At 40.2% G+C, this 26,308-nt stretch overlaps 2 protein-coding genes across 2 annotated transcripts; one reads left to right on the forward strand and one right to left on the reverse strand.

The window, feature by feature from the left end:
* Positions 1-293: 293 nt before the first annotated feature.
* zgc:158689 (uncharacterized protein LOC791177 homolog) lies at positions 294-14,943 on the reverse strand. Its single transcript, XM_034127203.1, has 15 exons — positions 14,542-14,943; positions 12,328-12,468; positions 12,128-12,203; positions 11,944-12,030; positions 11,287-11,348; positions 11,021-11,092; positions 10,714-10,851; positions 10,068-10,220; positions 9,723-9,899; positions 5,261-5,882; positions 4,622-4,832; positions 4,327-4,389; positions 3,703-3,871; positions 3,524-3,567; positions 294-3,042 (listed from the first exon to the last, which is right to left on the reverse strand). The coding sequence occupies exons 2-15, from the start codon at positions 12,373-12,375 to the stop codon at positions 2,970-2,972; spliced, it is 1,995 nt and encodes a 664-aa protein (XP_033983094.1). The 5' UTR covers positions 12,376-12,468; positions 14,542-14,943; the 3' UTR covers positions 294-2,969.
* Positions 14,944-20,966: 6,023 nt separating this feature from the next.
* Positions 20,967-25,552, forward strand: LOC117480050 (neuronal pentraxin-1). Its single transcript, XM_034127204.1, has 5 exons — positions 20,967-21,623; positions 22,698-23,238; positions 23,865-24,118; positions 24,470-24,649; positions 25,114-25,552. The coding sequence occupies exons 1-5, from the start codon at positions 20,967-20,969 to the stop codon at positions 25,321-25,323; spliced, it is 1,842 nt and encodes a 613-aa protein (XP_033983095.1). The 3' UTR covers positions 25,324-25,552.
* The last annotated feature ends 756 nt before the right edge of the window (positions 25,553-26,308 follow it).

Here is a 26,308-nt window from a genome sequence, read left to right on the forward strand (position 1 = left end):
TTTGAAACTAAGCTTCGACAACCCTGATCCTTCAGAAGAGGCTTAACCTGACAAAGCTGGAATCAGACCAACACTCCTAAAATATGAATAGTTTGTTTCATACCAGCATTATTCTACTTGCAAGAGTAAGAACAATATGCGGACCGGTACTGCATGACGACTGAGGTTGCTAGAGATCAGATATGAAATTAGATAATTCAGATATTCATTTAAACATCTGTACCTGTCTCGCTTCATGCATGCACTGCGTCCTCCCCCCCACAGACAAACTCAAACATACAGAGCAAATGTGGACATATATTTCTTTCATAGAACTTTTATTTCACATCACATCAATATTCAGTGTTTCACGTAAAGAATGTCTTCCTCAGCGTATTTATCATAATATAATATATTTTGCAGTCATCAGGATTTCATGTCATGCAATCTAGAGAACTGACAGACACATCTGTTTACATCGCTTCATATTTGAAACGTAACGAGGAACTGTGAATAGATGTTAAAACGATATTTCACTTTGGAAGAAGAGTTTTGGACTTTGCAAAAGTTCCTGTTTAAGCATCTTTTTTCACAAGTTGTTTCCATCTGCAGTATTGATGAGAGCACAATGTACAGATTACAAGTGTTTTGAGACATTTACACATACGTTCTGTTCACACACACAACACCCGTGACTACATGTGTCTATTGATTTTGCAATAAATCTTTTGTTACATATTTATAATAGTTATATTTTTAACAAACTCTTTATGTATTTCTTACAACATATTACACACTTTGCATATATGCTTTACATATACTACATTAGCTGTCTGTATTAATGTCTACACTCTGATTTCTGCATTTTTTTTATGTATGCACTTCAAGGGCAAAATCATGTGTATTATAATATTTTTCTCATTATCGCTAGCCTTAAATGTCGTTAATGTTTTGTCCTTTTTATGAATCACTAATACTGACAGTTATAACGACCCCAGTCCCTGTGACTTAAGTGTCTATTTAAACCAATAATGCGTCACTCTGAATTATCACTGTGTTATTTCTCGTTCAGAGTCGGAGATAAAAGTTTAAACCCCACAACTGACATGGGCAGAAGGTTTACAAAGTCAAAATGTTCTACCAGAGTGAAATATCATTCTAAAAATAGTCAAATAAAAGTCATACAATCACACATGTTTTATGCACTATTTACAAGCATGAATAAGCATTAGCTCTATCATTTTGTGGTCACCTTTATATATGATGCCATACTACTCAAAGTAATATCAATGCTGTTAGAGATGATTTACTACAACCCTTGTGGGCGTTATTTTGAATCTTCAAGGTGCTAAAGACCACAGAAGGTATTTACAACAGAAACACAAACCATTTAAGGTTGTGCGGATACAACCCCTATTAAATCACCTTTTTTTAAGAGGCGACTACAGAACTACAGAATATTACTTTGGATATCTCTAGTTTACCATAAACACTTGCTAAGACAGTGGTCACTTCCCATGCTTTCTTCATCACTTTCATAGGAACATTTCCCCATTTAAACTCAATCCTATCGTCCGTCACAGCTTTCACATCTCTCGGAGATTCTGCTCAGTCTGATTGGTAAACGTTCAGCTACAAATAGCCTAGATGTTCTCTAGCTTTAAATCTGTCTCTGAAAAGGAATCAAGAAGACATCGAATCCAAAGCACGCAAATCTCTCTTTCTTTACACATTGAGCCCTCAATGCTACTTTCTAAAAACACTTTCAGTAATAACCCCGTCCAAAGGTTCAACAGTTTGTCTGTGGAGCTCATAAGCTTTTCTGTTTCTGCATTTTAGAGGACTTCAAATATTGGACCTGGGAACAAACAGGTCTCAGTTATCAATCATTGGAAAAATCAAATTAAGGGTTGTTGGTTTGTTACAACTTATTTTGAGTCCATATACAAAAGAGTATTACTGATTCTGGCACTATTACTGAAAGTTGGACTTTACTCTCGACCTTTTGACGTTTATGTCAAAATGCAAAAAAAAAAAACATTTCCTTCTATCATTTTTTGCCCTCACGCCTTGTCTTATAATTCTTTCATTAGGTAAATAATTCCACTAATCCAAATATCTACTTTCATAAAATGTTTATATGTAACTTTACAGTAGCAGAACATGTCATGTTAACGGGCAGAAGCAGCATTGCCCATGTTTAGTAATATCAATGTAAATATGACACAAAATAACTCAATTATTAGTAAAATATGCCAGGACTCAATCAAATAAACGTTTAATTTAAAGGTAAAATGTCACCTTCATTGAAACCTAAAAACAATCTGGCAGCTTTTCTAAAAATATAATTTTGTAATAGCACTTTAAAAGTAGGAGCCTGTCCTCTGTAACACTTCATGACAGTGAAACTTCACAACCTGCTTTTAGGAGCCAGTCCCTAAATCAGCTCAACAAAGAAAACTTTTTATCTGGATATGGCACAAAAAAACACTACAATCAAGGTTATGTCGAGAAAGGAAAATTCACTGTTACACTGTAAGGAATATAAGAGGCACCTTCCATAAGCCAGGAAAAACATTACAATGTTAATTATTCTGAACGAAACAGTTAGTCAATCTGAAACACTAAGCTAACAGCTTAAGGCACCTACCTTATGTTACATTAAAAATAGCCTAGATTTATGTATAATTTCACTTTCAATTTTTCAGACATTATAATGGTCTTTTTTCAAATGAACAACTTAAAAATTGAATGGACTGATTGTATTTATAACAGGTCAGCCTTTACACATGAATCTTTAATACCTATACTTAAAAATGTTCTTTTCCTTCACAAGACACAGTTTTTATTTATTAAACTTGTTCAAAAAGAACATCCAAAGTAAAGAATCAACATAAATCAATGTGATGTTTCCAGGATTCAACCTGAGGTTTGCTGGACTGACAGACCACAGAGAACATGACGCCACCGCTGCAGCGGGAATAAAACTCTTACTCAATGATGGGAGCTGAGCGATCGTTGGTGACAGTTCTTCTGAGTCGAACGTGGGCAAATGGATTGGCCCTGAAAGGAAAAATCAAAGGTATAATAATCGTACAATACAAAAACTGATGACCAAAGGAGTAGCCCCACCAAACAGTAAAAACAGCATTGGGAAATGCAACAAACAGGTACAAATAATAAATATGTAAATATACACTTTCAAGGTACCCTAACCCTCAAAGTTTTTAACATCAAGTTACACTTCAAGCACTAACGCTTTCAAACTCTGTACCGACCCGGTACTGTTGTTAATGTTTTTAGCATTTAAACATTTCCTATTGAGCTATTATTTGTTGGAATCACTCTTATTAGGATGGAAATAATTGTGCCAAATTAAACTATTATTTTATTTCTTGTGTCACACTTCTTCTTAACACGCTGGCTTTGAGTTTAAATGGGATTTTCCCTAAGTCAGATATGACTAGCAAATTGACTGTGACATGTACAATTGGTGAAATTACCCTTTAATGACACACAGCACCTTTGAATTGCTAAAACGTACCTTGAGTTTGGGGAGGGTGGAGGAGAAACCAACTCAGGAGTGATCTGTGATGCAAAGAAGAGATAATATTAAAGGATCATTTGACAAATTAAAAACATCTGTATCTATTCCATTAACAGAGAGGCTCAGTGGGGAGCAGACTTTGACCTTTGACCTCCCAAAGAGTTCATGTTTCTGACCTTGGTGCTGTCGGCCATGCTGTACGGGCGCGGGCGGAAGGTGCTGACCCTCTGGGGAGGAAGGGAGTGCTCCTCCTCTGATTCGGGGGTGAGGGCCGGGAGACCCGGAGACACCAGCTTGTCGAGCTGGCCGGTGCTGGTGCTGTTAGCCTTAGATAAGAAGAGAGAGCTAGAGGAAGGTCACAGAGAGGAAAAAACACAAAGGAAACATGAGTCGAGAGAATCTGTTCTTGTGTCAAATCATCAACGAAGCTGTTGGTGTTGGAAATGAACTTGATAAGGAAACAACGGTGGAAATACTGAGAGGGCAAATAGTTCCATTCTGCAGTTCATGAGCTTTTGTGGTTTTTCTGTATGTCTGGCATGAAGTATGTTTTGGATATCTTGAGAATACACATGTGAAAAACAATGGTTGTCACATTAGTTTCAACATAAATTACCCCAATACGTTTTCTGTGAACCCACTGATGTTATAACTTCCTACTTTTAAAAAGTTATGTTGATACAATGACCAGTAAAACTACTAGAGTGAAGTGAATGAAGCATTCCTGTCAATAACAGAGTCAACGTTTATTGACAACCTTAAAGATCTGCAGTATCACAGTTTGTTCTTCTTGATCTTACCTCTCCAGGTGATCGAGCGTGCTGTGGTATGACTGCGTGTAGGAGAAAGGGAACCAGCCTTTCCTGTGAAGGAACATTTTACAACATGAGATCACTAATGAATAATAAACAAGCGTGTCAAACAGCAAGTCAGGGTTGTGTGGGATGAAAACAATTCTCACTCTCCCTTGTCTTACAGCAATATACTGTATCTGTTAACCTTGTTTTATGGCACTGTGTCCATTACAGCAATGTTAAGCATTATAAGGTGCTCTGAAGTTGTTTTTGACATCAGTCAGAAATGTATTGAGCATACCGTCCGGTTCGTTCATTTTGACCGTAGTGCCACCCGTCTCTGGCCTCAGAGATGAGCAGGGAGATGTTGTCACCAGGCAGGAAGTGCAGTAAACAAGCCCCGCCTCCTGCGCCGCCACCGCCGCCTGCCTCCGATGCCCCAGGATTGTGAGCGAACATGGCTTCCACACGATTGGGTCCAGATAAAGGCAGCATCCTGGGGAGACTGGAGCCTTGGTAATGGAGAAAGAGAAAAAAAATTCAGACATATTGGGGATTTGAAATGATGAATGCGTGTAAATCCAGCGTTACTGTAATTGTATCTTCAGATTTCAGCTTAAAAGTTTAGTTTTCACTCTCCATCAGCTGTGTTTATGAAGTTACTGCTAATGCAAACACTTTCTGCTGCTGCTTTCAATTAAAAGCTTTATAAATCCACACGTAAATCGGACCTTGGCCCACGCTCTTCCACCAAGTTTCATTACAAATCTGGCCAATAGTTTGTCTAAATCGAAACTGAGTTTTCTGCTGTAGTAAATGTAAATGTCCCCTCTGTTGGACAAATAAAGGTATTCTGATTCTGATTCTGACTTGCTGGGAGGAGGGCTAAAAAGGGGATTTAGACACTAAAATATATGGAGGACAAATCATCACATCTTACCCTGAAATCCACCCAGCCTCATCTCACTGTTGGGTCTCCTCGGCAGTGGAAGTGTTGCTGTTGCACTGATGTCCGCTGTCTTCAGCAGCCAGGGATTATGAGACAGGGTGGAGGTGTTGCTCCCCCCTGGGCCCACCTGCTGGTGCAGTAACTGCACAGGAGTCATGGCCCGGGACAGAGGGGCACTGTGGGGCAGAGGGGGGCTGTGAGGAGCGCTGTGGGCGATGGGGAGGGTCATGCCATGGCCACCGGCTGGAGAGATCTGGCTGAGAGACATCACTGTGGAGGGGATGAGGCTCGGGGAGAGGTTGGCTGTGTGGGCGGCCAGCAGGAGAGAGCCTGGCTGGGCTGAGCCGCTGGACAAGGTGGGGGTGGAGGCAGAGGGGCTGCTGCTGGTGCTGCTGTCAGGGAGGGGGCTGGACAGAAGGGTGCTGCTGTGCTGAGGAGACGCTCCTAGGGATGAACCTCCAGCAGCTCCTCCACTGGAGAGAGAGCTGAAAGTGTGGGGTGAGCCCTGAGGAGGACAGCCGTCACTCTGGGAGGAGGAGGAGGGGAGCGAGCGCTGCTGGGAGCGACTGGAGTCTCCGTTCATCAGGGGAGGGACTTCCTGAACTGAGAGCCTCTGAAAAATCAAGGACAAGGCAAGGCAAGTTTATTTATATAGCACCTTTCAACACAAGGCAATTCAAAGTGCTTTACAAAAATGGAAGACATTATGAAAATGGCATTTAAAATCAGTCATTAAAAAGAAAAGATAATAAAATAAACATTAAAAGAAAAAATACATGGTTAAAAGTTACAGTGCAGTTTAAGATGTGAATAGTTCAATTAAAAGCAGCGGCAAAAAGAAAAGTCTTCAGCCTGGATTTAAAAGTAGTAAGAGTTGCAGCGGACCTGCAGGTTTCTGGGAGTTTGTTCCAGATATTTGGAGCATAATAACTGAACGCTGCTTCTCCATGTTTAGTTCTGACTCTGGGGACAGAAAGCTGACCAGTCCCTGAAGACCTGAGAGATCTGGATGGTTCATAATTTAGCAGGAGGTCAGAAATGTATTTTGGGCCTAAACCATTCAAAGCTTTATAAACCAGCAGCAGTATTTTGAAATCTATTCTTTGACACACAGGAAGCCAGTGTAAGGACTTCAGAACAGGAGTGATGTGATCCACTTTCTTAGTGTTAGTGAGGACTCGAGCAGCGGCGTTCTGAATTAGCTGCAGCTTTCTAATAGATTTTTTAGTGAGACCTGTAAAGACACCATTACAGTAGTCGAGTCTACTGAAGATAAAAGCATGGACAAGTTTTTCCAAATCCTGCTGTGACATTAGTCTTTTAATCCTAGATATGTTCTTTAGGTGATAGTAGGCTGATTTAGTAACTGTTTTAATGTGACTGTTGAAACTCAGGTCAGAGTCCATGACTACACCTAGATTTCTGGCTTTATCTGTTGTTTTGAACATTGCAGACTGAAGCTCAGCGCTAACTTTTATACGTTCTGCCTTGGCTCCAAAAACCATTACCTCAGTTTTATCTTTGTTTAATTGGAGAAAGTTCTGACACATCCAGTCATTGATTTGTTCAATGCACTTACTCAGTGTTTGAATTGGAGCATAATCTCCTGGTGAAATTGTTACGTACATTTGTGTGTCATCCGCATAGCTATGGTAACTTATTTTGTTGTTTTTCATTATCTGAGCCAGTGGTAGCATGTAGATGTTAAAGAGAAGAGGCCCCAAGATGGAGCCTTGAGGTACCCCACATGTCATATTTGTCAACTCAGATGTGTATTTACCTATAGAAACAAAGTTTTTTCTGTCCTTTAAGTAGGACTCAAACCAGTTTAGAACTGTTTCCGAAAGTCCCACCCAGTTTTCTAGTCGGTCTAGTAATATGTTGTGGTCAACAGTGTCAAACGCAGCACTGAGATCTAATAATACTAACACTGAAGTTCTGCCACTGTCTGTGTTTAAGTGGATGTCATTGAAGACCTTTACAAGAGCAGTCTCAGTGCTGTGGTTTGGACGAAATCCTGACTGGAACACATCCAAACAGTTATTTAAATGCAAGAAGTTACTCAACTGTTGAAATACAACTTTTTCAATGATTTTACCTAGAAATGGCAGGTTTGATATTGGCCTGTAATTGTTCATTACTGAAGCATCTAGATTATTCTTTTTAAGAGCGGTTTAATGACTGCAGTTTTCAGGGCCTCTGGAAAAATACCTGAGTGAAGAGATGTGTTTACTATATGAAGTAGATCTGAGGCCATGCAAGGAAAAACATCTTTGAAAAATCCTGTTGGAATAATATCAAGGCAGCAGGAGGAGGATTTCAGAAGTTGAATAATGTCCTCTAAGTTTTTACCATTAATCTGATGGAATTGTGTCATGGTGTTTGAATTGATATTAGGTGGACATAGGGACAACACATTTGCTGTACCTGATGCAGAGGCACTGACTGCTTGTCTAATTTTCTGAATTTTGTCAGTGAAGAAGGAGGCAAAATCATTGCACGCCCTGGTGGATAGAAATTCAGAGGCTACTGACACTGGGGGGTTAGTTAGTCTGTCGACGGTAGCAAACAAGGCACGTGCGTTGTTTTTGTTTTTGGTAATGATGTCAGAGAAGAAAGACTGTCGTGCGTTTTTCAATTCCAAATTATAAAGGCCAAGTCTCTCTTTATAGATTTCAAAGTGAACCTGGAGATTTGTTTTTCGCCACCTACGTTCAGCTTTTCGCCACTCTCTTTTTTCTGTTCTCACGGTCATGGCCTTTCTCCATGGAGATATTTTCTTGCCAATCACTTCCTTTACCGTAGTTGGAGCAATGGTATCTACAACATTTTTAATTTTTGAATTAAAATGATCTACTAGCTCATTTACTGAGATGTTAGCAGGGGAGAGTGTGGATGAAAAATTATGAGTAAACATTTCCCTAGTATTTTCAGTTAAATATCGCTTTGTGGTTACCTCTTTCTGAACATTTTTGTGAACAGAAATAGAGCTCTCAAAGAAAACACAGGAATGATCAGAGAGTGCAACATCAGTCACCACAACCTTTGAGATATTCAGACCCTTTGAGATAATTAAGTCCAGAGTGTGCCCCTTATTGTGCGTGGGCTCCGCCACATGCTGAGTCAGTCCATAGTTATCAAGAACACAAAACAGTTCTTTAGCCCCTCTGTCCTGGTGGTTGTCAACATGGATGTTAAAATCACCAACAATGACTAGACGGTCAAAGTCAATACACACTATAGACAGCAGTTCAGTAAAATCATCAAAAAAGCTTGCCCAGTATTTGGGTGGTCTATAGATATTTAGGAACAGAGCTCGAGAGGAGCATTTCAGCTGAAGGGCCACATATTCAAAAGAAGCAAAGTCCCCATAAGATGTCTTCCTGCATTGAATGGAATCATTGAACAAAATAGCAACTCCACCTCCTTTCTTATAAATTCTTTCCTGACTCATAAAACTAAAGTTGGGAGGGGTTGATTCGATAAGAACAGCTGCACTGTTATTTTGTTCAATCCAAGTTTCCGTTAAAAACATCAAATCGAGATTGTGCTCAGTGATAAAATCATTGATTAAAAATGTTTTTCCTGCCAAAGACCTGACATTTAATAAAGCTAGTTTAAGTTTGTTAAATACACTATCAGTAAAAACATTTGTGACAAGCTGTGGCTGACATGGAATCACTGCTAAATTTGATAACCTCACACAAACGTTTGAGCACTTCCTGTTTCTAAGCTGATTTACCGCTCTTAATCTATTACCTATCAACACAGATATCGGCAAAGCTACTGGCAGGCAGGGCCCCGGCATGTGCTGGAAAGAGTTGAGAGTGCCATATGCCCTTGAGCCTGGACCCAGCACATATCAGAAATAGTTTGTTGCGTTTTGTACACACACATCTTTATCAGGCTTCGGAGACTGCAGATGCTTTCTTGAAGGGAGGGGAGGTGGTTGACGTAGGCACGGTGATGAAGACGGGGGAGATGGTGCGCGTCTCTGGACAGATATCGTTAACTATCAGAAATTAAAAGTCGTTGTACTCAAGACATCTGACTGTCTGGTGACTTCAAACCAGAGTTGGCCAAATCAAAAGAGACCTCCTACCTTGAAGTTTGACACTAATGATTTGTGACTTGGACTTTAAACCTTTGATTTGGAACATCATCTCCAAATTATAAAAAAAAAAATAATCAAACTAATAAACAGCTATTGATTATTAGCTGTTCTTAGTTCTATAATGACTATTTATGGACTCAATTAAAAAAAGTGAAGGACTTGTGAATTAACTCATAACTTCATAGCCAGGCTTCAGGAGTTACCAAAGTCCCCTGTCTATCAGAAACAACTAATAATAGACTTTTGTGTGCTTCATACAATGAACCCATGTAATCCAGCTGAGATTAGGATTAAGTCCAAATAACATATTTTAACCATCTGACAAATGAATGACCTGACCTGTTCTGGCTGAGCAGAGCCAATCTTGGTGTGGCGGAGGACCTCGGCTATCCCTGCAGCTCCTGAGCTCTGAGGCGCGGTGTGGCGCAGCAGATTCAGAGCGCGCTCGGGGAGTTTAGTGGGCTGAGAACATGACTGCTGCCACGAGGACAGCTTCTGTGACAGGAGCTCTCTCACCTGGATTATATTCAAAAGCAAAGAAAAACACTTAAAATATTAGACTTTTCCCTGTTGGTAACAAATGAACAGACCAAAACCATCCCAGGCCGGGCAAGATCGAAAATATCATCTTTTATTTTTCTGAAATGTACATAGCTTAATTAATACGTAAATGCATATGATCACCTTGGAGTGGTAGTTGACGAGCAGTTTGGTGACACTACACTGTCGATCCACCAGGAAGCAATATCGTCTCCTTTCCTCAGTGAGCGCAGACTTGTATCCCGACGCAACCAGCGTGTCCAGCTCGACCTGACGACGACTCATCAGCTCCACAAACTGAAGGAAAAGTCAGAGAGGTTTCACTGCAAACTTTGCACCTTCCTTCATTAACAATCACATGCATACATGTAGTACTCAAGGATGACCTTTAACGCACATTGTACGGAGAGGGGAATATGTGAGATCATTTCCTGACTGTTGCACAATGATAACATAATCCAAATCTTAAAGTGCTACCCTTTTGCCCCGCTGACCTTTCCTTACAACGATAAACCCTTTCACCCTCTTAGATCCTTCATATTTCTTCTGGTGGAGGCCTCTGCACTAAGTTGCTTGTTTTCTGAAGAATCAGCTGAGGCAGATTGTTTTTAATCTCACTCACACTGATCTATTTCTTACACAAATACTCACAGTTATGCTATGACGCTGAGGGAGATGTTTAGGATATTTATTTAGGAACTGTAGTGAATGTTTCTGCATTTTGCTAATAAACCTGTTCATTAAATAGGCTATTTGTTTCCGTCCATATGGAGCTGTGGGCGTCTCATACCTGCATCTCTCTGTCTCCATATTTGTTCGGGTGGCGACTGCCCTGACTCTTCCTGCGGAGTTTCTTCAGCTGGGACTGGCATCGCTCAATAGACTCAGATTTAGACCTCCGATCACTCTGATACTTCTTCAGGGTGGCCTGAGAGGGAAGAGGAAAAAAGGATTTATTAACAATGTGTGATGAGACGAGAGCTGTGCTGGTGCAAAACTGAGGCCAAATTAATTTTAACATTTCATTCTGTTACAATAATTTGAAATCATGCTTTTGTTACATTGTATAAAAAGTGATTCAACTTATTTCAACTTACTGTGAGGTATTTAATATCCAGTTCCAACTTCTGCTCCAACTGGGCGAGCAGCTCAGAGTGAAATAACTTTAACTGTTGATGGAAAAGAGCCACATGCAACCTTTAAACGTTATGAATATGAATGGATATCAAGTAAGTTATGAGTTAAAACACTATATTTGGACTCAAAAGAACAGTTTTTTTAGCGTTTTGTGATGATTTAAAAAATATATCCTGATAAAAAATACACGTAAAGAGGCATTTTCCACAGCTGAGTCGAGTCTTACCACGTCTTCCAGCTGCACCTGAATCTGTCTGTGGACCTCGGCCATCTGAAACAGTGTGTCTCCTGTGAGCAGCAGCACAGCACAGGAGAGGGAAGGCCGTCAGTGTTATATACATTTGATGTTAGACAAGCTTGCGATATGTTAGAGTGCCTCTTTAACCCCATGCAGAAAATCTCAAATCTGTGCTCTATTAAATGCTATCCACATCATGACACATGCATGAGCACGCCTCAGTGAAAAAGTCATAAAACGTTCAGTTTTCACACAGTTTCTCATTTACAGAGTGGCGGTCAGCTGTGAGCCCGCCCCCCCCCCCCCCCCCCATCTCAGTCACACAGCACTGTAGTATGCGGTGGCTGGCATCTCGCCCTCCACTCTCCTGCCTGCCTCCCCCGCTGTTTTCAGCATTACAATGAGATCATGTGGTGTTGTTAATCTCCCAACAATGACCCTACTCTCTCCCTTTCCCTCTCTTCTCTCCCTCTCTCCCTCTACATTTCCTCATTCCCTCTTGTCTTCATCTCCTCCCTTACCAACGCAGACTATTTTCAACTTATCTCCAGCTGTCACGACGACTCTCTTAACTTTATTAGCTCCAACACTAATTCATTTTTATTTCCCCTCAGCACGGTGCTTCTCCACCAGCCGCCCACTCACCCAGCTCTTTGGAGCCCTGGCTGTCGCTCGCCAGCTCTCCAAGTTTCACCAGAGCATCAAAGTACCCTTTGGCCGCCACAGTGACTCCTGAAACAAGAGTTCATTTTAGGAAAAACAAAAGAAATATCCTGTTCAGTAATCCATACAAATCAAAGGCAAGTGAATGATCCTGTATTTGACTGACCGGTCAGGGCTTTCTCGTAGTGTTTCCCCATGGTCACAAAGTTCTTCAGACTGGGGTTGAACTGGTCCAGAATCCCCTGTTGGCAACAATACACACAAATAAATGACAGGCAGATTATGACACTATATTCTTACTCATTTCTAACATTTTACTATACTGAATTAAGTGTTTGTGCAGACAAATAGAGAGAGGCGTCATACCTTATATACATTTTCTGTCATCTTGTTGACCTCCTCGGTTCGAGACATTTTCCTTTTCTTGGTTTTGTGCTGGCACTGTGTTTGTTGTGTTGTTTATTTCTGTTGTTCAGGGCCCTAGGCTTTATAGCAGACAGCAAACCCCTAAAAGAGAAAAGACAAAGAAAGAAAAAGTGACATGAGTAATAACCTTTCACATGGCCTCAAAGGAAAGGAAATGCCAAAGCACTTGTTTGTCTTATCTGTACCCAAGCTGAAATTATTAGTCGATATGCTGATTAGTTAAAGGGCAGGAAATGTACTCTTTTCAAAACAACAAATGTTCAATGTTTCTAGCTTTTTATAAGTTAGAATGTGCTGCTTTTTTTTATCAAGAATTATACTAAATTTAACTTATTTTTCAATTTGGCTCGATTGTGGGAAAAAAAACAAGAAATACATAGATGCCATAGCGGCTCTGGGAGATTAAATAATCAATACAGAAGAATTATGTTAATAAACAACGACAAGTGGCAAATAATTGTGAAGGGAATCTCCTAAAATCAGTTTACTAATACATCATAGGAAGGTTTAAAGTATCATAACCTCTCTATAAGACTTCCCTGTCTTAGTATATTTAAAATTATACTTGAGTATTCAGTGCTTGCACTTTCTCTATCAAGTGTGAGATTTAAATCAGCCAGAGGTCTTTTAAGGCCATCGAACCATCACACCAAGTGATGAGGGTGTCTCACCGTCCTGGGTTTTGTCTGAGGGCAGCAGTGTTATTTTCACATGGATCTTATTTAGGCTCAGCTGCCAGTTTCTGCATTATCACTTCGCCACAGTACAGCAACCACAATATTTCTCCTAGATTCGAGAGCCAGACGAGTTATACCATCTCAGATAAGAACAATGGGCTCCTCCAGACCGAGTCACAGGTGTCAGAGCACTGAACAAACACGCAACATCAATGTTTCCTCGGCAGAGAGGACGATCAGGGGGGACTGCTTCAAGGTCGAGAGATTTCCATTCTGAGTTTAATGGCAAAATGCTCATTTGCTTTTCCCTATGCAGTCCTCCTTTGTTTTAACAACAACATGATTGAGAAAACGTTGACCCAGATCAACTATATGAAACAAAGCTAACATTTCCACACTGTTGCTCATTAAGGCCACCCGGGTGTAGACTGTAATTTGTCAGAGGAGCTGTAATAGTGAGCAGGATAACTCAGAGAAGAGGGAGCTTTATCATAATGCTGTCTGATTTTAATTAGTTTGAAGCACTTTATAACACTGCACATACTTTCAAATTATGAAGTCAATTAAAATATTGAGGCTGCATAAAAGGCATGTTTGAATGTTTGTTCAGCTTCTAGATGAAATAAAGTGTTGCTTGTTTCCGGATGCAACAGGAACAGTCTGCAGGTGGTCTGGAAACTGATACAGAAGGTGCATTCATGTGCCCTCTTCACATTTCTTCCAATGATTTGGAAGCAAACATTGCATTTAACAAAACTGTAATGTCCCTAAATTATGAAACTATTCGTGTGATCAGCAGTAAAAGCATCTGGAACTATTTGTACTTATTAATCGTTATTCATTTTTAAAGCAAAAGTGCCAAAAAAGTATTGTTCCAAAGTTTGAGGATTTGCTGTTTATTTCTGTTTTATATGATTGTTAAGGTGAATATCTTCTGGTTTTGGGATTGCAGAGTCATTTATGATGGCATTTTAAACTACTCTGACATTTTCCAGTTGCAGCCCAAATGTCACTGCAGCATTTTAATTGCCAAGAACTGGCTGAACCAAAAACAAAACAAAACATTTAAAGGACTCATGCATGCAAAATAACTTTGCATTTTTTGTGGTATTAAATGTTTCTTGTCCAGTTTTGTGGCTTTCAGAAACTGATCCATTTATTTATTGCATGTATCCAAAGATCAGTTAATGGTGCAGCATTGCAGCTTAACCAGTACTGATCCGTTTCTTCCACTCCATCTCATTTCATCAACTCAATTAGTGAGGAAAAAACAACTACACAAAAAAAAAAGTCCAGCAATGTGTTGCATTTAAACACGAATAAATACAACGGGTAATGTTTTTTCCTGAGTAGAAAAAGGACCCTGTCATTTGCCTCCACAGTGCAGCTGCTACCTGTTGATCTCTCAGCTCCACTTCCAATTTGTAAAACAGTAACACATAATTCGGCTACTTAAAAATAAATAAAAGTTACATACCTTTTCTGAACTCATTGTGGGAAACGATAAAGGCTTCCTGCGCGTCTTTGAGCGTTAAATGAACGGTACAACACCCCCGCTTTTCTTCCCAATAGGCTACTTTCCCTCTCCGTTAGTTAGTGGGGGGTTGTTTCATCCAGCAAGGCAGTAAATCTCAGCTCCCCTCCACCCCTTTTTCACATGCCTCTCTTCCCTCCTCTCTCTCACACTTTCTCCCTCTCTCTGCCTCTCTCTGCCTCTCTCTACTCCCGGGAATCGGGGTCAGATATTTGGTGCCGTTCAGTACCTCTCCTCATTACTGAGCCGATTATCAACATGCCTTCACGCCCGCAGAAAAACCGGACAGAAAACGCAGCGAGAGAAACCCCCGCCCAGTGCAACCAGCTCCTCCGTCAGCCTCCCTTTCTGTGTCTCCCTTTCTGTGTCTCCCTCTCTCTGTCACTCGGGCGGAATAACAATGAGCCAACGGGACCCCGGATGAATGGGAGCAGGAGGAGAATAATGACTTGAACTTTTTAAGCCAAAGACAGAACAGGCCTACCACTGGCCTACATTCACCAGGACCATCACACATAGGGCTGCTGCCCATTCTCACAGGGGGGACACAGGGGGGACACAGGGGGGACACAGGGGGAGGAAGAGGAGGAGGACGGGGCCTGCACAGCTCTTTAGTTACTGCAGGAAGCTGCTGGGAAGATTACAGGCTAATGTAACAAATAGAGGTGCTGGAGAGGAGAAGTTAAAGTGTCAGGGTCAGTGGGGAGAATGCATTTACTCGAGTACTGAACTAAATTACAATATTGAACATATGTTATGCTCTTTATACTTCTACTGTTTACTTCAGAAGAAAAATAAATGTCCTAATAATTGATGATGTGTTGTTATAAGTTAAGTGACAACAGTTTCTGAAGTGATTAAAATGAACCCCACATTTATTAGCTGCAATTTTAAAGTGATGCTATACAAATTCATGCTTCAATAATTCAATTAAATCACTTTATACAGTAAAATAAAATGCACCGAGTGTGTTTAAAACCTAATAATAGTACATCAAAATATGAATACAAAAGGTCATGACCTAGTGTTTCTAAAAGTAGCATTGCACTTGTGTGTGATTGTCATGTTATTATTCCACTTAACAATGATTTAGTGTGACATTTTGTACTTTTTATTTCATTATTATATAGTTATTTGACAGATGGAGATTGAGGTAGCATAATAATAACAGTTTTTAAAATAGAAAAACTTCAAAGTGAATCCACTTCACTTACTGTCTGTGCCTTGATTCTACGGATAAAAGCTGCTGCCGGAGAGAAGACAGCGGCAAACTATGAAATAATTACAAAAAAAGCTGTGAAGAGCAAGCTACCGCCTTCACATTTCTTGTTAAATGTACAAAATAACAATATTACCAAATAAAGGCAGTAGAAATTGTCATTGTGAAGAAATATTTTTCACAAAAAATTAACTCTTGCTGTTGGCTATTCAAAACTCTTGCAATAATAACATTTCAACACTGTGTTGAATTGTTTGCATGTGAGTCCAATCATCAAGTGTTCACCAATACTGACTATTACTGTGTATTTATTGGAGCACAGTATTTTTCCCTTTAATATGGTGGAGTGGTCTCAGATCAATCTAGCCATGTGCTTCAAAACTGTGCATTGTATAAAGGGCCCAAAAATACAAATCTATTGACATTCAGGTGTCTGACTGAAGCTGTGTTTCTTTGCAGTTGCAGGTTTCTCCCAGGTGGGGGCGATGTGTGACATCACTTCCTGCTGCACTTCCCCTGCAGAAACCTGAACATCCACAGCTGGTGGTGCAACAAGTGCAGGCTTTAAAGTATCACTGTACTACATCAGTACCATCTTAGTTATTACTACAAAGATCAAACTGTGTCTTTGAGACCAAAAATGCCAGGTAGGAATGGTCATACACCACTAAGACTTAAAGGCAATCAATTAAACATTCAGCACAGCTCACATGCATACTATTTATACATTATGTTAATAATATGTCAAATGCATTGGACTGCCTTTTTGATATCTGCAAAGCAATAAATCAAAAATAAATCTAGGAAAAAATGTCGTTATACATGAAGAGGCAGAGACAGAGTAACAGATCCAGGGGACACAATTGGACTCCTCACACTTTTCACGTTTTGTATACCCGTTATTCATTATTTGTCAGAATCTAGATCTCTTGTAATCAGGTTGGTTTACTCAATGTCACTTTGTTCAACTGCTCATAGTTCTAGTTTGATAACAGACTCTGAATTTTGTCAGTATTAGTCATATCGGAATTTTAAATTGACAACTAAATGTTAGCTCTAAAGTAGGACTGTGCAATTAATCGTATTTTAATCGCAATTATGATTTTGGCCTTGCACAATTACGAAAAACAAACATAATCGAAAAAAACAATTATTTTGCTTTGCTAGGAGGTTGTGACTGCACTGCAACATATTTGATCACATTTATTTTGCTCGAATACATTTTTATTAATCATATTTATATATGTTTAGTAGCTTGTGGAAGTGCGCTCCAAAATATTTGTTGATCTTGTTTATTGGTATTTATTATTTTTTATATTATTTATTTAAATGTAAATATAAATGTATCATTTATTTTTGTATTGGTTTTTCAGTTGAATTATACGTTCAGGGTAATGAACAGTTAAAAAGATACTGTTGGAAATTACTATTTGTATTTGTTTTAAAGATCAATAAATGGATGTTTTCAAAGTCAATTAATAATCGTATTTAATAATCGTGATATCAATTATTAACCAAAATAATCGTGTTTATGATTTTTGCCATAATCGCACAGCCCTACTCTAAAGGCAGTGTAGAGATCTAATCACACTGCCAGCCATTTAAAAATAATAGCGTAAAAAGTGTATATGTTTAAATTGTGTTGTATTTGTATTGTTATTATGTAAATGTGCCAGATACTTTTTGAAACAGTTTTCTAAAAAGGTAAGATCCTAATTAGTCCCTTGAGTGGACATTTAATTAATTGATACATTGATTAATCTAATCAAATTTTTTATTTTAATGTAATCAACATGCTGGATCCATAGTTTATTTGTCTAGTGATTTTCTGACCTTAAATCAGCCATCTGCTGTCCTGCCTTTGCCTCTTTGGCCCTCAGTCAGACCGGACTGGACATGAGGAATTAAAAAGACCAATTAGTCCCGTGCTGAGATCCAGGTGAGCTGCGTGACGCCGGAGCTGAGCCAATGAGAGATTCCTGGTACAGAGGATCTGAGGTCAATTACATGTAAGTGTTAATGTAGGCTATCAGATAGAGTTATATTCAATAAAGTCAGAAATCCACATTAATAACTGATGTCTAAAAGACTCAACAGTAAAAGAGGAGTGGTCTTCCAAGAGAAACACAAGCTGAAAGAGGGGAGGAGAGCAAAGTGGGAGGTAGAGACAATGAAGGAGGGATAAAAGGAGTTGAGCTCTCCACTCTTGTGTAAATCTCTATTAATCTGATCAGACTCTGCAGAGGGGAGACACGGCTGCAGGCTCAGAGACTCTGAGGTAAGAACGCTCTCACAATGTTCATTTAACTAGAAATGTGTGTTAATGTCTTGTTTTATTCAAATATTGAAAAAGTAAAGAGGCCAGTTAAGAGCCAAAGTGTGGCTCTGTTTTAACCTTTTACCATTCAGATGCAAAGAAACATTAACCCTTTTTTTAGAAAACGATTTGGACATATTGTTAAAAAAAAAAAAAAAAAAAATAGTTGATCATTAAAATATAACATGAAACAACAAATTGATTATTGATGTCAGTTACTAAAAGCATTTTAGTTTATTTATTTATTAATTTTTAGTCAAAAAACTTGGAGCCAGCAATTTTAAGGGAAATTAATGGATTAAAATGAATTACAATATAATATATTTAGTTTAATGGATGTTTTAGAAACATCGGCTGCAGAGTTCACAATAACACGTAAATCAGAAAATCATTCACTGTCTTAAAAATTGGAGCTGACCATGAGAGTGAATAAGAGGGTGGGAGGAAGGGATAAAAGTCTGACGAAGTTTCATTAGAAAAATGAAAAAGACAGTTTTTTCCAAACATTTAAAATTAGACAACTAATGCTAATTTAGACCAAAACAATAACATGTTTCCGATAATTAATATTCCGTCTGGCATTATTTTAGCAGTTTATTCGACATGTAACTTCTTGATTTATATAAATAAATATTAATTTAACAGAGTATTTAACACATTAGCCATGCAAAATATAAAAAACGTTACAATAATATAACTTATATATATATATAATTTATAAATGGATTGTAAGCTAAGGACGCATCTTGCAGGTTTAAGTAAAACATGTTTGACCTCATCTAACACCAGAAAGCCTGGCAAGTAAACAAAGCAGCACTCTGCATTTAAACTGTGGGATTTACACTGAAGAAGTATTTTCGTGAACTTTGATCTATTTTGTGTCTCAACACATTTTGTGCGAGCCACTTGCCCGAGAAAATGATGTTGACATGGATCTTGTAATGCACTGGGATGTTTATAGTTTTAAAGCCAGATCCATTCTCTGTCAAGAAATCATCTGTTTACCAGAAGAGACTTCCTTATTTTCTTTGTCAGAGTCCGATGTTTTTTATTCACAGATCTAACTTCTGTTGTCAGTTTGCAATTTGGGATTAATCACACTACTTAAATCCACCTTGAGCATATGGTGCACGACCACAGGGTTCACCATGGATTATCTCACCAATGCACACACACACCCATACACACGCACGCACTAAAGCATGCGAGCCCACTTATCTCTGGCACAACAACTGTTGGCAATTAGGTTAATTAAGTGACCTCTGGGTATAAGGTCACAGCTAAACTGTAGTGATTGGGTGTGAAACGTTTCTGTACATCGACCATCTGTCTGTCCTCTAAGCCCCGTAAATCACAACAGGATCTGCAGAGACAGAAAAACACGTTTTAGTTCAGGGGTTGTTACTCCTTTTTACTGATAAGACACGTTAGTAAAAATTCCTTCTCAATTAAAAATAAATAAGGAATTGTTTTTCCTGTTTTGCAGCTCAATAATTGTTTTGCATTTAACTTACTTGGTATAATGAAGGCAGTGGTGATCATTTTTACACAACATACTATGTCTGTATAGTTCACCCTGTTTTATTATTGATATAGTGCAGTGAATCATATGAACTATCCACACACACACACACACACACACCCACACACACACACACACACACACACACACACACACACACACACACACACACACACACACACACACACATTGTGTAGGCTGGTCACTGCGAGCAACAGGTGGTCTGGGAGGTTTAGCTGCCACATCACGTGTGTGCCATTTCGAAATGCCGACCCTGTATAATGAAGGACATGCTACAGCGCTCAGAGGGTCAGCGAGCCTTTGTGATATAGACACAGGAAAAATAATACTCCATGTTAGGGTTTGGGGATCGTTTGGGATCCAGATTTTAAACAATAAACTGTTTGTTTTTTTACTCTTAAACATTAAAGTTCAAGTCTATACAAAAGATTGAATGTGTCCCTGCAGGCTTAATTCGGGCTTCAAGAAAGTACATCACATTCATTTAAACTAAAAGAGGACGACAAATGTCTCGTCGTCTGGTTAATTTAGGACGTCACACTTGTGATTTGGACTAATCCTCCGTGCCATGTGAGTTGACTGGTCAGACAGACGCAGCTGAGGAGGTCATCCTCCATCATCCTGCTGAGCACTGAAGACCTTTACACTGGTCAGCCTGCTCTCAAATTGTAATTGAGGTCATTGAGGCTTATTTACTGCATTTCTGAACAAGCAGAATTGGTAAATAAAGGCCAGAGGGTATAAATGAATGTGAGAGAGAACATTATATGTAAATGATGCCTCTCACATTTTTTATTTCACTATGATGCTAACTAAATCAGCAAAAACATGTGAAGCTAATGACTGTAGACTTGTAGATACAAATATATAGCACTGGAACAAACAGCAAACACGTTTAATCAGAGCTGAATCAACACTACTCTGACAGAGTCTTAACAAAAAGCTTCCCTAATGTAAAGGTGATTTTCTTATTGTGTCCTCCCCTTGTGTTACTAAAGACCTTCTTTTAAAATCTGTCTTTCTGTGTCTTACAGGTTTATTGCATTCCTCAGAGACGGAGGGAGAGAAACAAGCCAAGATCCAGGATTAAATCATTATATCACGCGACAAAGAATATAAAAGACAAAGCTGTGATTTCCATTTGTTTGTCAGATGAGTGGATGCTTTGTTATCGGGCTTCCTGATGTCTCCTTTCCAACTACCATGAAGTCAAGACAACCTTGACCTCCACGTACGTCGCACATTGTGAAGTGAAGCCAAGCTCCTTAGTCTTCCTGGCTGAACTTTGGATGGAGATAATGAGTAAGTCCCGGTCCCGACACCTGTTGCTTGTTCCCATTTTGATATCTTTCATTTCCCTTATCCTCTGCCCTGCGTCTGCAAGCTCAGGGCCTGACTTCGGAGCCCACCCGCGCTTCATCTGCACCCCTATTCCCATGGACGCAGACCCTGCATGCTTCCCCATGGGGGGTCCTGGTGTAGGGCCAGGACATCAAAGTGTACCCCCTGCTGGCTGGTGGGGGGCGAGCGATGAGGCGAAAGCCACCATCCTGCACCTCAGGGAGAGCCTCCTGCACCAGAAAGAGACCATCCTGGACCAGAGGGAGACCATCAGAGAGCTGACGGCCAAGCTCAGCCTGTGTGAGGGTCTCGGACAGGGCCTCACGCCTCACAACGAGCACCACGGCTCAGACCCCCGTCACACAGGGGCGGACAGTCATCACACGTACACTGACAACGGGCACTATAGCAACCAGCAAGGTCCCCATGGAAACCTTATACCAGACTCACCGCACTACCCATCCATGGGGGGGCAGCGATCTGATGGGGGGCACAGCGACCACCAGGGGAAGGATAAACATGTGAGACCCGGGGACATAACATCGTCCCCAGAGCAGATGGAGAGGATGCTGCAGGCGCTGAAGGACAGGCTGGACAATCTGCAGGTGAGCAGCGAGAGGAGGAAACGTCTTCAGATTTGTACTCGGAAATAACACACACGTAGAAAGACAGCTAGAAATAAGACAAAAGGAGAGGAATACATATAGAAAGTAAAACAGAAAGAAAGACGGACAGAAAGAAATACAGAAGGAAAGGCAGATGAAAGTGCATTCAATAAATATTGTGTTAAAGTATGTACACTACAGTTGATAAAAGGATGTAGGGGGAGGTTTATGATGTGTAGTGATAACATATCAACGGATTGCATTTACGAATAATCAAGTCCCAGTTGGTCGTGCATCTTACTAGAAAGGAAATATTGAATGCTTAATTGCGTAAAGAGCAAGAGGGTCACATGTGATGTCCGTCAGTTGGCACTTCAGAGCAGCAACAGGCTCAGGTGTGTTCGTCACCGATGTGAGAGACTCTTGCTAAAGGTTACATGGATTAGCTGGTTTGTCTCTTTATCTACTCACCTGGTAGATGTATCACCCTTTCCTGTTAGCTCTCTTCCATGGATGGTGACCACAGACAGATGCCAGGAGCTGTGGAGTGTGTAGAGGGGACAGGGGGGGTTGGCACGAGTCTTACATCAGTAGTGCTTATCCTGATCTCCCCTGACAGGTTGTTAATCAGGGCATGTGCCACGAAAAAGCCCAGATTACCTGAGAGGAAGAGAAGTAAATTCAAGATTCAAGGCTTTTATTGTCATTTGTGCATAGCTACAGTGTAGTTATGACAATGACAATCTTAGGTCACAGGCTCCTCCAACAGTGCAACAACAATAAAACAGATAATAGTGCAAGTAAATAAAAAAGATATGTAATATAATAGAAATAGTGCAGAATAGACTATATACAAGTAATTGGAATATTGATATACAGGAGGAGACAATGAATACCTGACTACTGCAGCTGACATTGAAGGGTTCAGGGAAAGAAAAGCAAAACACACAAAATTACTCTCTTAGACTTTAAGGTGACAGGCCAACTCATTATTGTGTAAGCAGGAAGTAAAGGATTTAAGTGACAGGAAGTGTGCTGTTATCACGTCTTCACCTGTGTGTTCTTCACCTCCAGAAGAGGAACACGTCTGTGGCCTACTCCAGCTCTCTGAAGGAGCTTCTCCAGAGGAAGATCAACGCTCTGGAGCAGCAGCTGCGCCGTCACTCCTCCGCCCTCAGCAGCCATGACCACCATGATGACGACAGCACCCACAGAGACGACAAAGACCATCACCATGACGAACACCACGACGATCGCCACGACGATCGCCACGACGATCGCCACGACGATCGCCACGACGAACACCACGACCATCTCCACGACCATCGACACGACGAACACCACGACGATCGCCACGACGACCGCCACGCCGACCACCACAACGATGACCACAAGAACGACCACAGGGACAGCAGTCGCCACACAGACCATCACGATGTGGACAGTGACCACGACGACTACGATGAAGGGCACCATGATGACGATGATGACGATGATGATGAAGACCACCATAGTAATGAAGCAGACAGTCACAGTTATCATACACACACAGGGCCACAGACTGGTTTCCACTCAAATAAACTGGAAACAATGCTCAGCAAGCTGCACCTCTCAGGTACACACACTGAATAACATGCAGTCATTTATGACAGACATGTTTTTATTAATAAAGCAGCATTTGGTAAAAGTTGTGTAAGGGACGTGTTCGGCAGATGAGTATGTTTGGAAAAAAAATAAGATGAAAAATACATGATGTCATTTGGTTAGGGGTGGCTCAATTAACACCTTTAACGTCTAATACTGTGACCTTGAGCAGGTCTACTACCTACTTCAACATTAAACAATCGGATAAAAAAAAATAGTCCTCTCTGAAAAAACAAAGGAATTATAACTCCATGAGGGGAATAGATTTTAAAAGTACCTTCTTTACCTCGGTAACAGCCAGTGGCAAAACAAATGATGATGAAAAAGCTCCAGAACAGCTACTAAATGGACGTTTGAGACCTTAGATTATTTTGTCCCCTGTTGTTTTATGGCATACTCAAACATTTTAAGCCAACATGAGTTTGATGAACTTAAACTGCTTACAGTTTAAACATCTAGCCACAATACATTTTAATAACAACTGGGCAAACTCTGCAGAGGAAGTGCTCAGGAGACATGATCAAAAGCTCCAGTTACTTAATGAACCTTAAGGTGTGATTGTTGTCATTGAATGATGTTATTTTTCTTCAACAACAGGTCACAGCAGGGACAACTCTTTTAATCCCGAAGGTTTTCAAATCAGCTTCCCCATGAGAACCAACTACATGTACGGGCAGGTGAAGACGACGCTGATGCAGGAGATCTTCGCCATGACGTTGTGTCTCTGGATCAAGGCGGGCGCCGGGCAGACCCTGGGGACGCCCTTCTCTTACTCAGCACCAGGACAGGCTAATGAACTAGTGCTCATTGAGTGGGGGGACAACCCCATGGAGCTGCTGATTGATGACAAGGTGAGGGAGAAAACATCTACACAGTTTTTACAGATATTTCTGTATTTCTTTTTCTGTTCTCTCATCAAAGTAGTTCGAAATGGACCGGATTCAGTCAGAAAATTGTGTTTTGTAAATGCTCCAGGATTTGTCTGATTATAGTTGGTTGTTGGGTTGGTCAGTGTAACTCAAATCAGATCAAATTAGAGTTAATAAGGGTTAAACCGTGACTTCTGATGGAAGTAGATGGTAGTTGACTTGTGGAGCTAAAAGGGGAGGGCTTATTTTATATATTTTCTTTCTGAACGTATTGTTATTTCTACTGGATGTATTTGTATAAGTGTCTCACCACCTTCACTCTCTCAACCACAGGCTTTGACGCTCCCTCTGTCATTGGGTGATGGGGAGTGGCATCACATTTGTGTGACTTGGTCCACAAGGGATGGGCAGTGGGAGGCCTACCAGGACGGAGAACAGAGGGGGTCCGGGACAAACCTTTCCCCCTGGCACCCGATCAAAGCTGGAGGAGTCTTCATCCTGGGACAGGAACAGGTAAAGCTTCACCCTCTGTCGATACACAATGCAAGAAGGGAGGCATTGAATGCATGGGAGAACATCTAGTGTGTTCCATTTTCAAGTGGAAATACAAGTGTGCTTTAATTTATAAAACCATATGCACTGGTTTTAAAATAATGGCACAATCTGCATTCAGATATTACCTCAAAGCCTCTCTGTACGTATGATCACCAGCAACATTTTTGGCCTGATTTACGGCACAAAGCTGCGGTTAACAAAATGCAGTGTTGTCCACTCCTTTCCAATAAAAGCAGCTAGCACGAGCCAGCGACGTTGAGTAAAGTGACCATCATACTACAATATATATCTTATACATCTGATCTAAGAAATGGGCCTGATGATTACTTCTGTTTTGGTCTGGCACAACAGAAGTAATATTTTAATACCAATTTTGGAAAGCAATGATTCGTGTTAACTTTGACTGTTCTTTCTCTCTTCAGGATATTCTGGGAGGCCGTTTTGATGCCACTCAGTCTTTTGTGGGAGAGATGTCAGACCTACATTTGTGGTCACATGTTCTGCCTGCCAGTGACATCTACAGCCTGGCCTCATGTGGCAGCGACCTCAAAGGAGACGTCATCGCTTGGTCCGAGACAGAGGTGGAGCTTCATGGAGGCGTCACCAAATACCCTTTTGACCCCTGTCACTGAAAGGCCATAACACCAGTGAAGTACTTGAAGAGATATCCTGAAATGTACTGAGAATATTTATCATTCATCAAAAGGTGCAAGAATAAGAAAAATCTCCCACTGACTTTCAGTTATTTTGAGGATGATTAATAGTGGCACCAACTGAATGCCTTCCTTTAAACTTAATCAGTGACTTTTTCTTTAAAAAGAAAAATAACAATAAGTCTAATCTGTGTTTACAGAGACTTTGTAGTGGTCCTGGGCCTTAGGTTTTTGCCTGTTTTATTTTAAACAAACAGGTGCTGTATGTGACATATTGTCATATCCTGAAAAAGTCTTAATACGTGTAGGGTCTATGATCAAATCAGATGACCTTATGGGTTTTGGTGACAGTTTGAAATGTTTGTTTAGATTTAATGGAACTCATAGAAATGTGTTATAAAATCAACTTGTAATCTGGATGTTCCTTTTTTTAAAGGTCTCCACAAATATACAGCTACTGTACCAAAGAAATATAATTGATTTAAGTTAGAGATTTTAATAAAACAAAATCAATGTGATGTAGTTGTTTGGGATGGGGGAGAAAAACAGAATAGCCTGTCAGACTGATTGTGTCTTACAGTCTTGGACCGGCATTTTTGTTTTAAATGCACCCGTTTGTTCACTGAACAAATCACTAACGTTTATTTATTTATTTCTCCCAAAAATGTGTATTAATCATTTTTAAATTGTGTATGTCGTGTGATCAAATCATTGCACTGCGGCTTTTCTTGAATGGTCTGGCCTTGAATGTATATTTGTCAATGTACTGTAAATAGAACATTTAGGCCGTTAGATTTTGATGTTACGTTGTGGATGTGTTTTCTTTTTTTAAATGTTATGACAGTGTAAATAAAAGTCTGAAAAACAGCTCCTCATATTTGTGAACATACATCTCAATCTTGACACAAAACTGGTAAACATATTAAACTTAAATAGCATCCAGACCATTGACTGACAAAGCCAG

Source organism: Trematomus bernacchii, unplaced genomic scaffold (assembly GCF_902827165.1).
Source record: "Trematomus bernacchii unplaced genomic scaffold, fTreBer1.1, whole genome shotgun sequence".
Classification (NCBI taxonomy): Eukaryota; Metazoa; Chordata; class Actinopteri; order Perciformes; family Nototheniidae; genus Trematomus; species Trematomus bernacchii.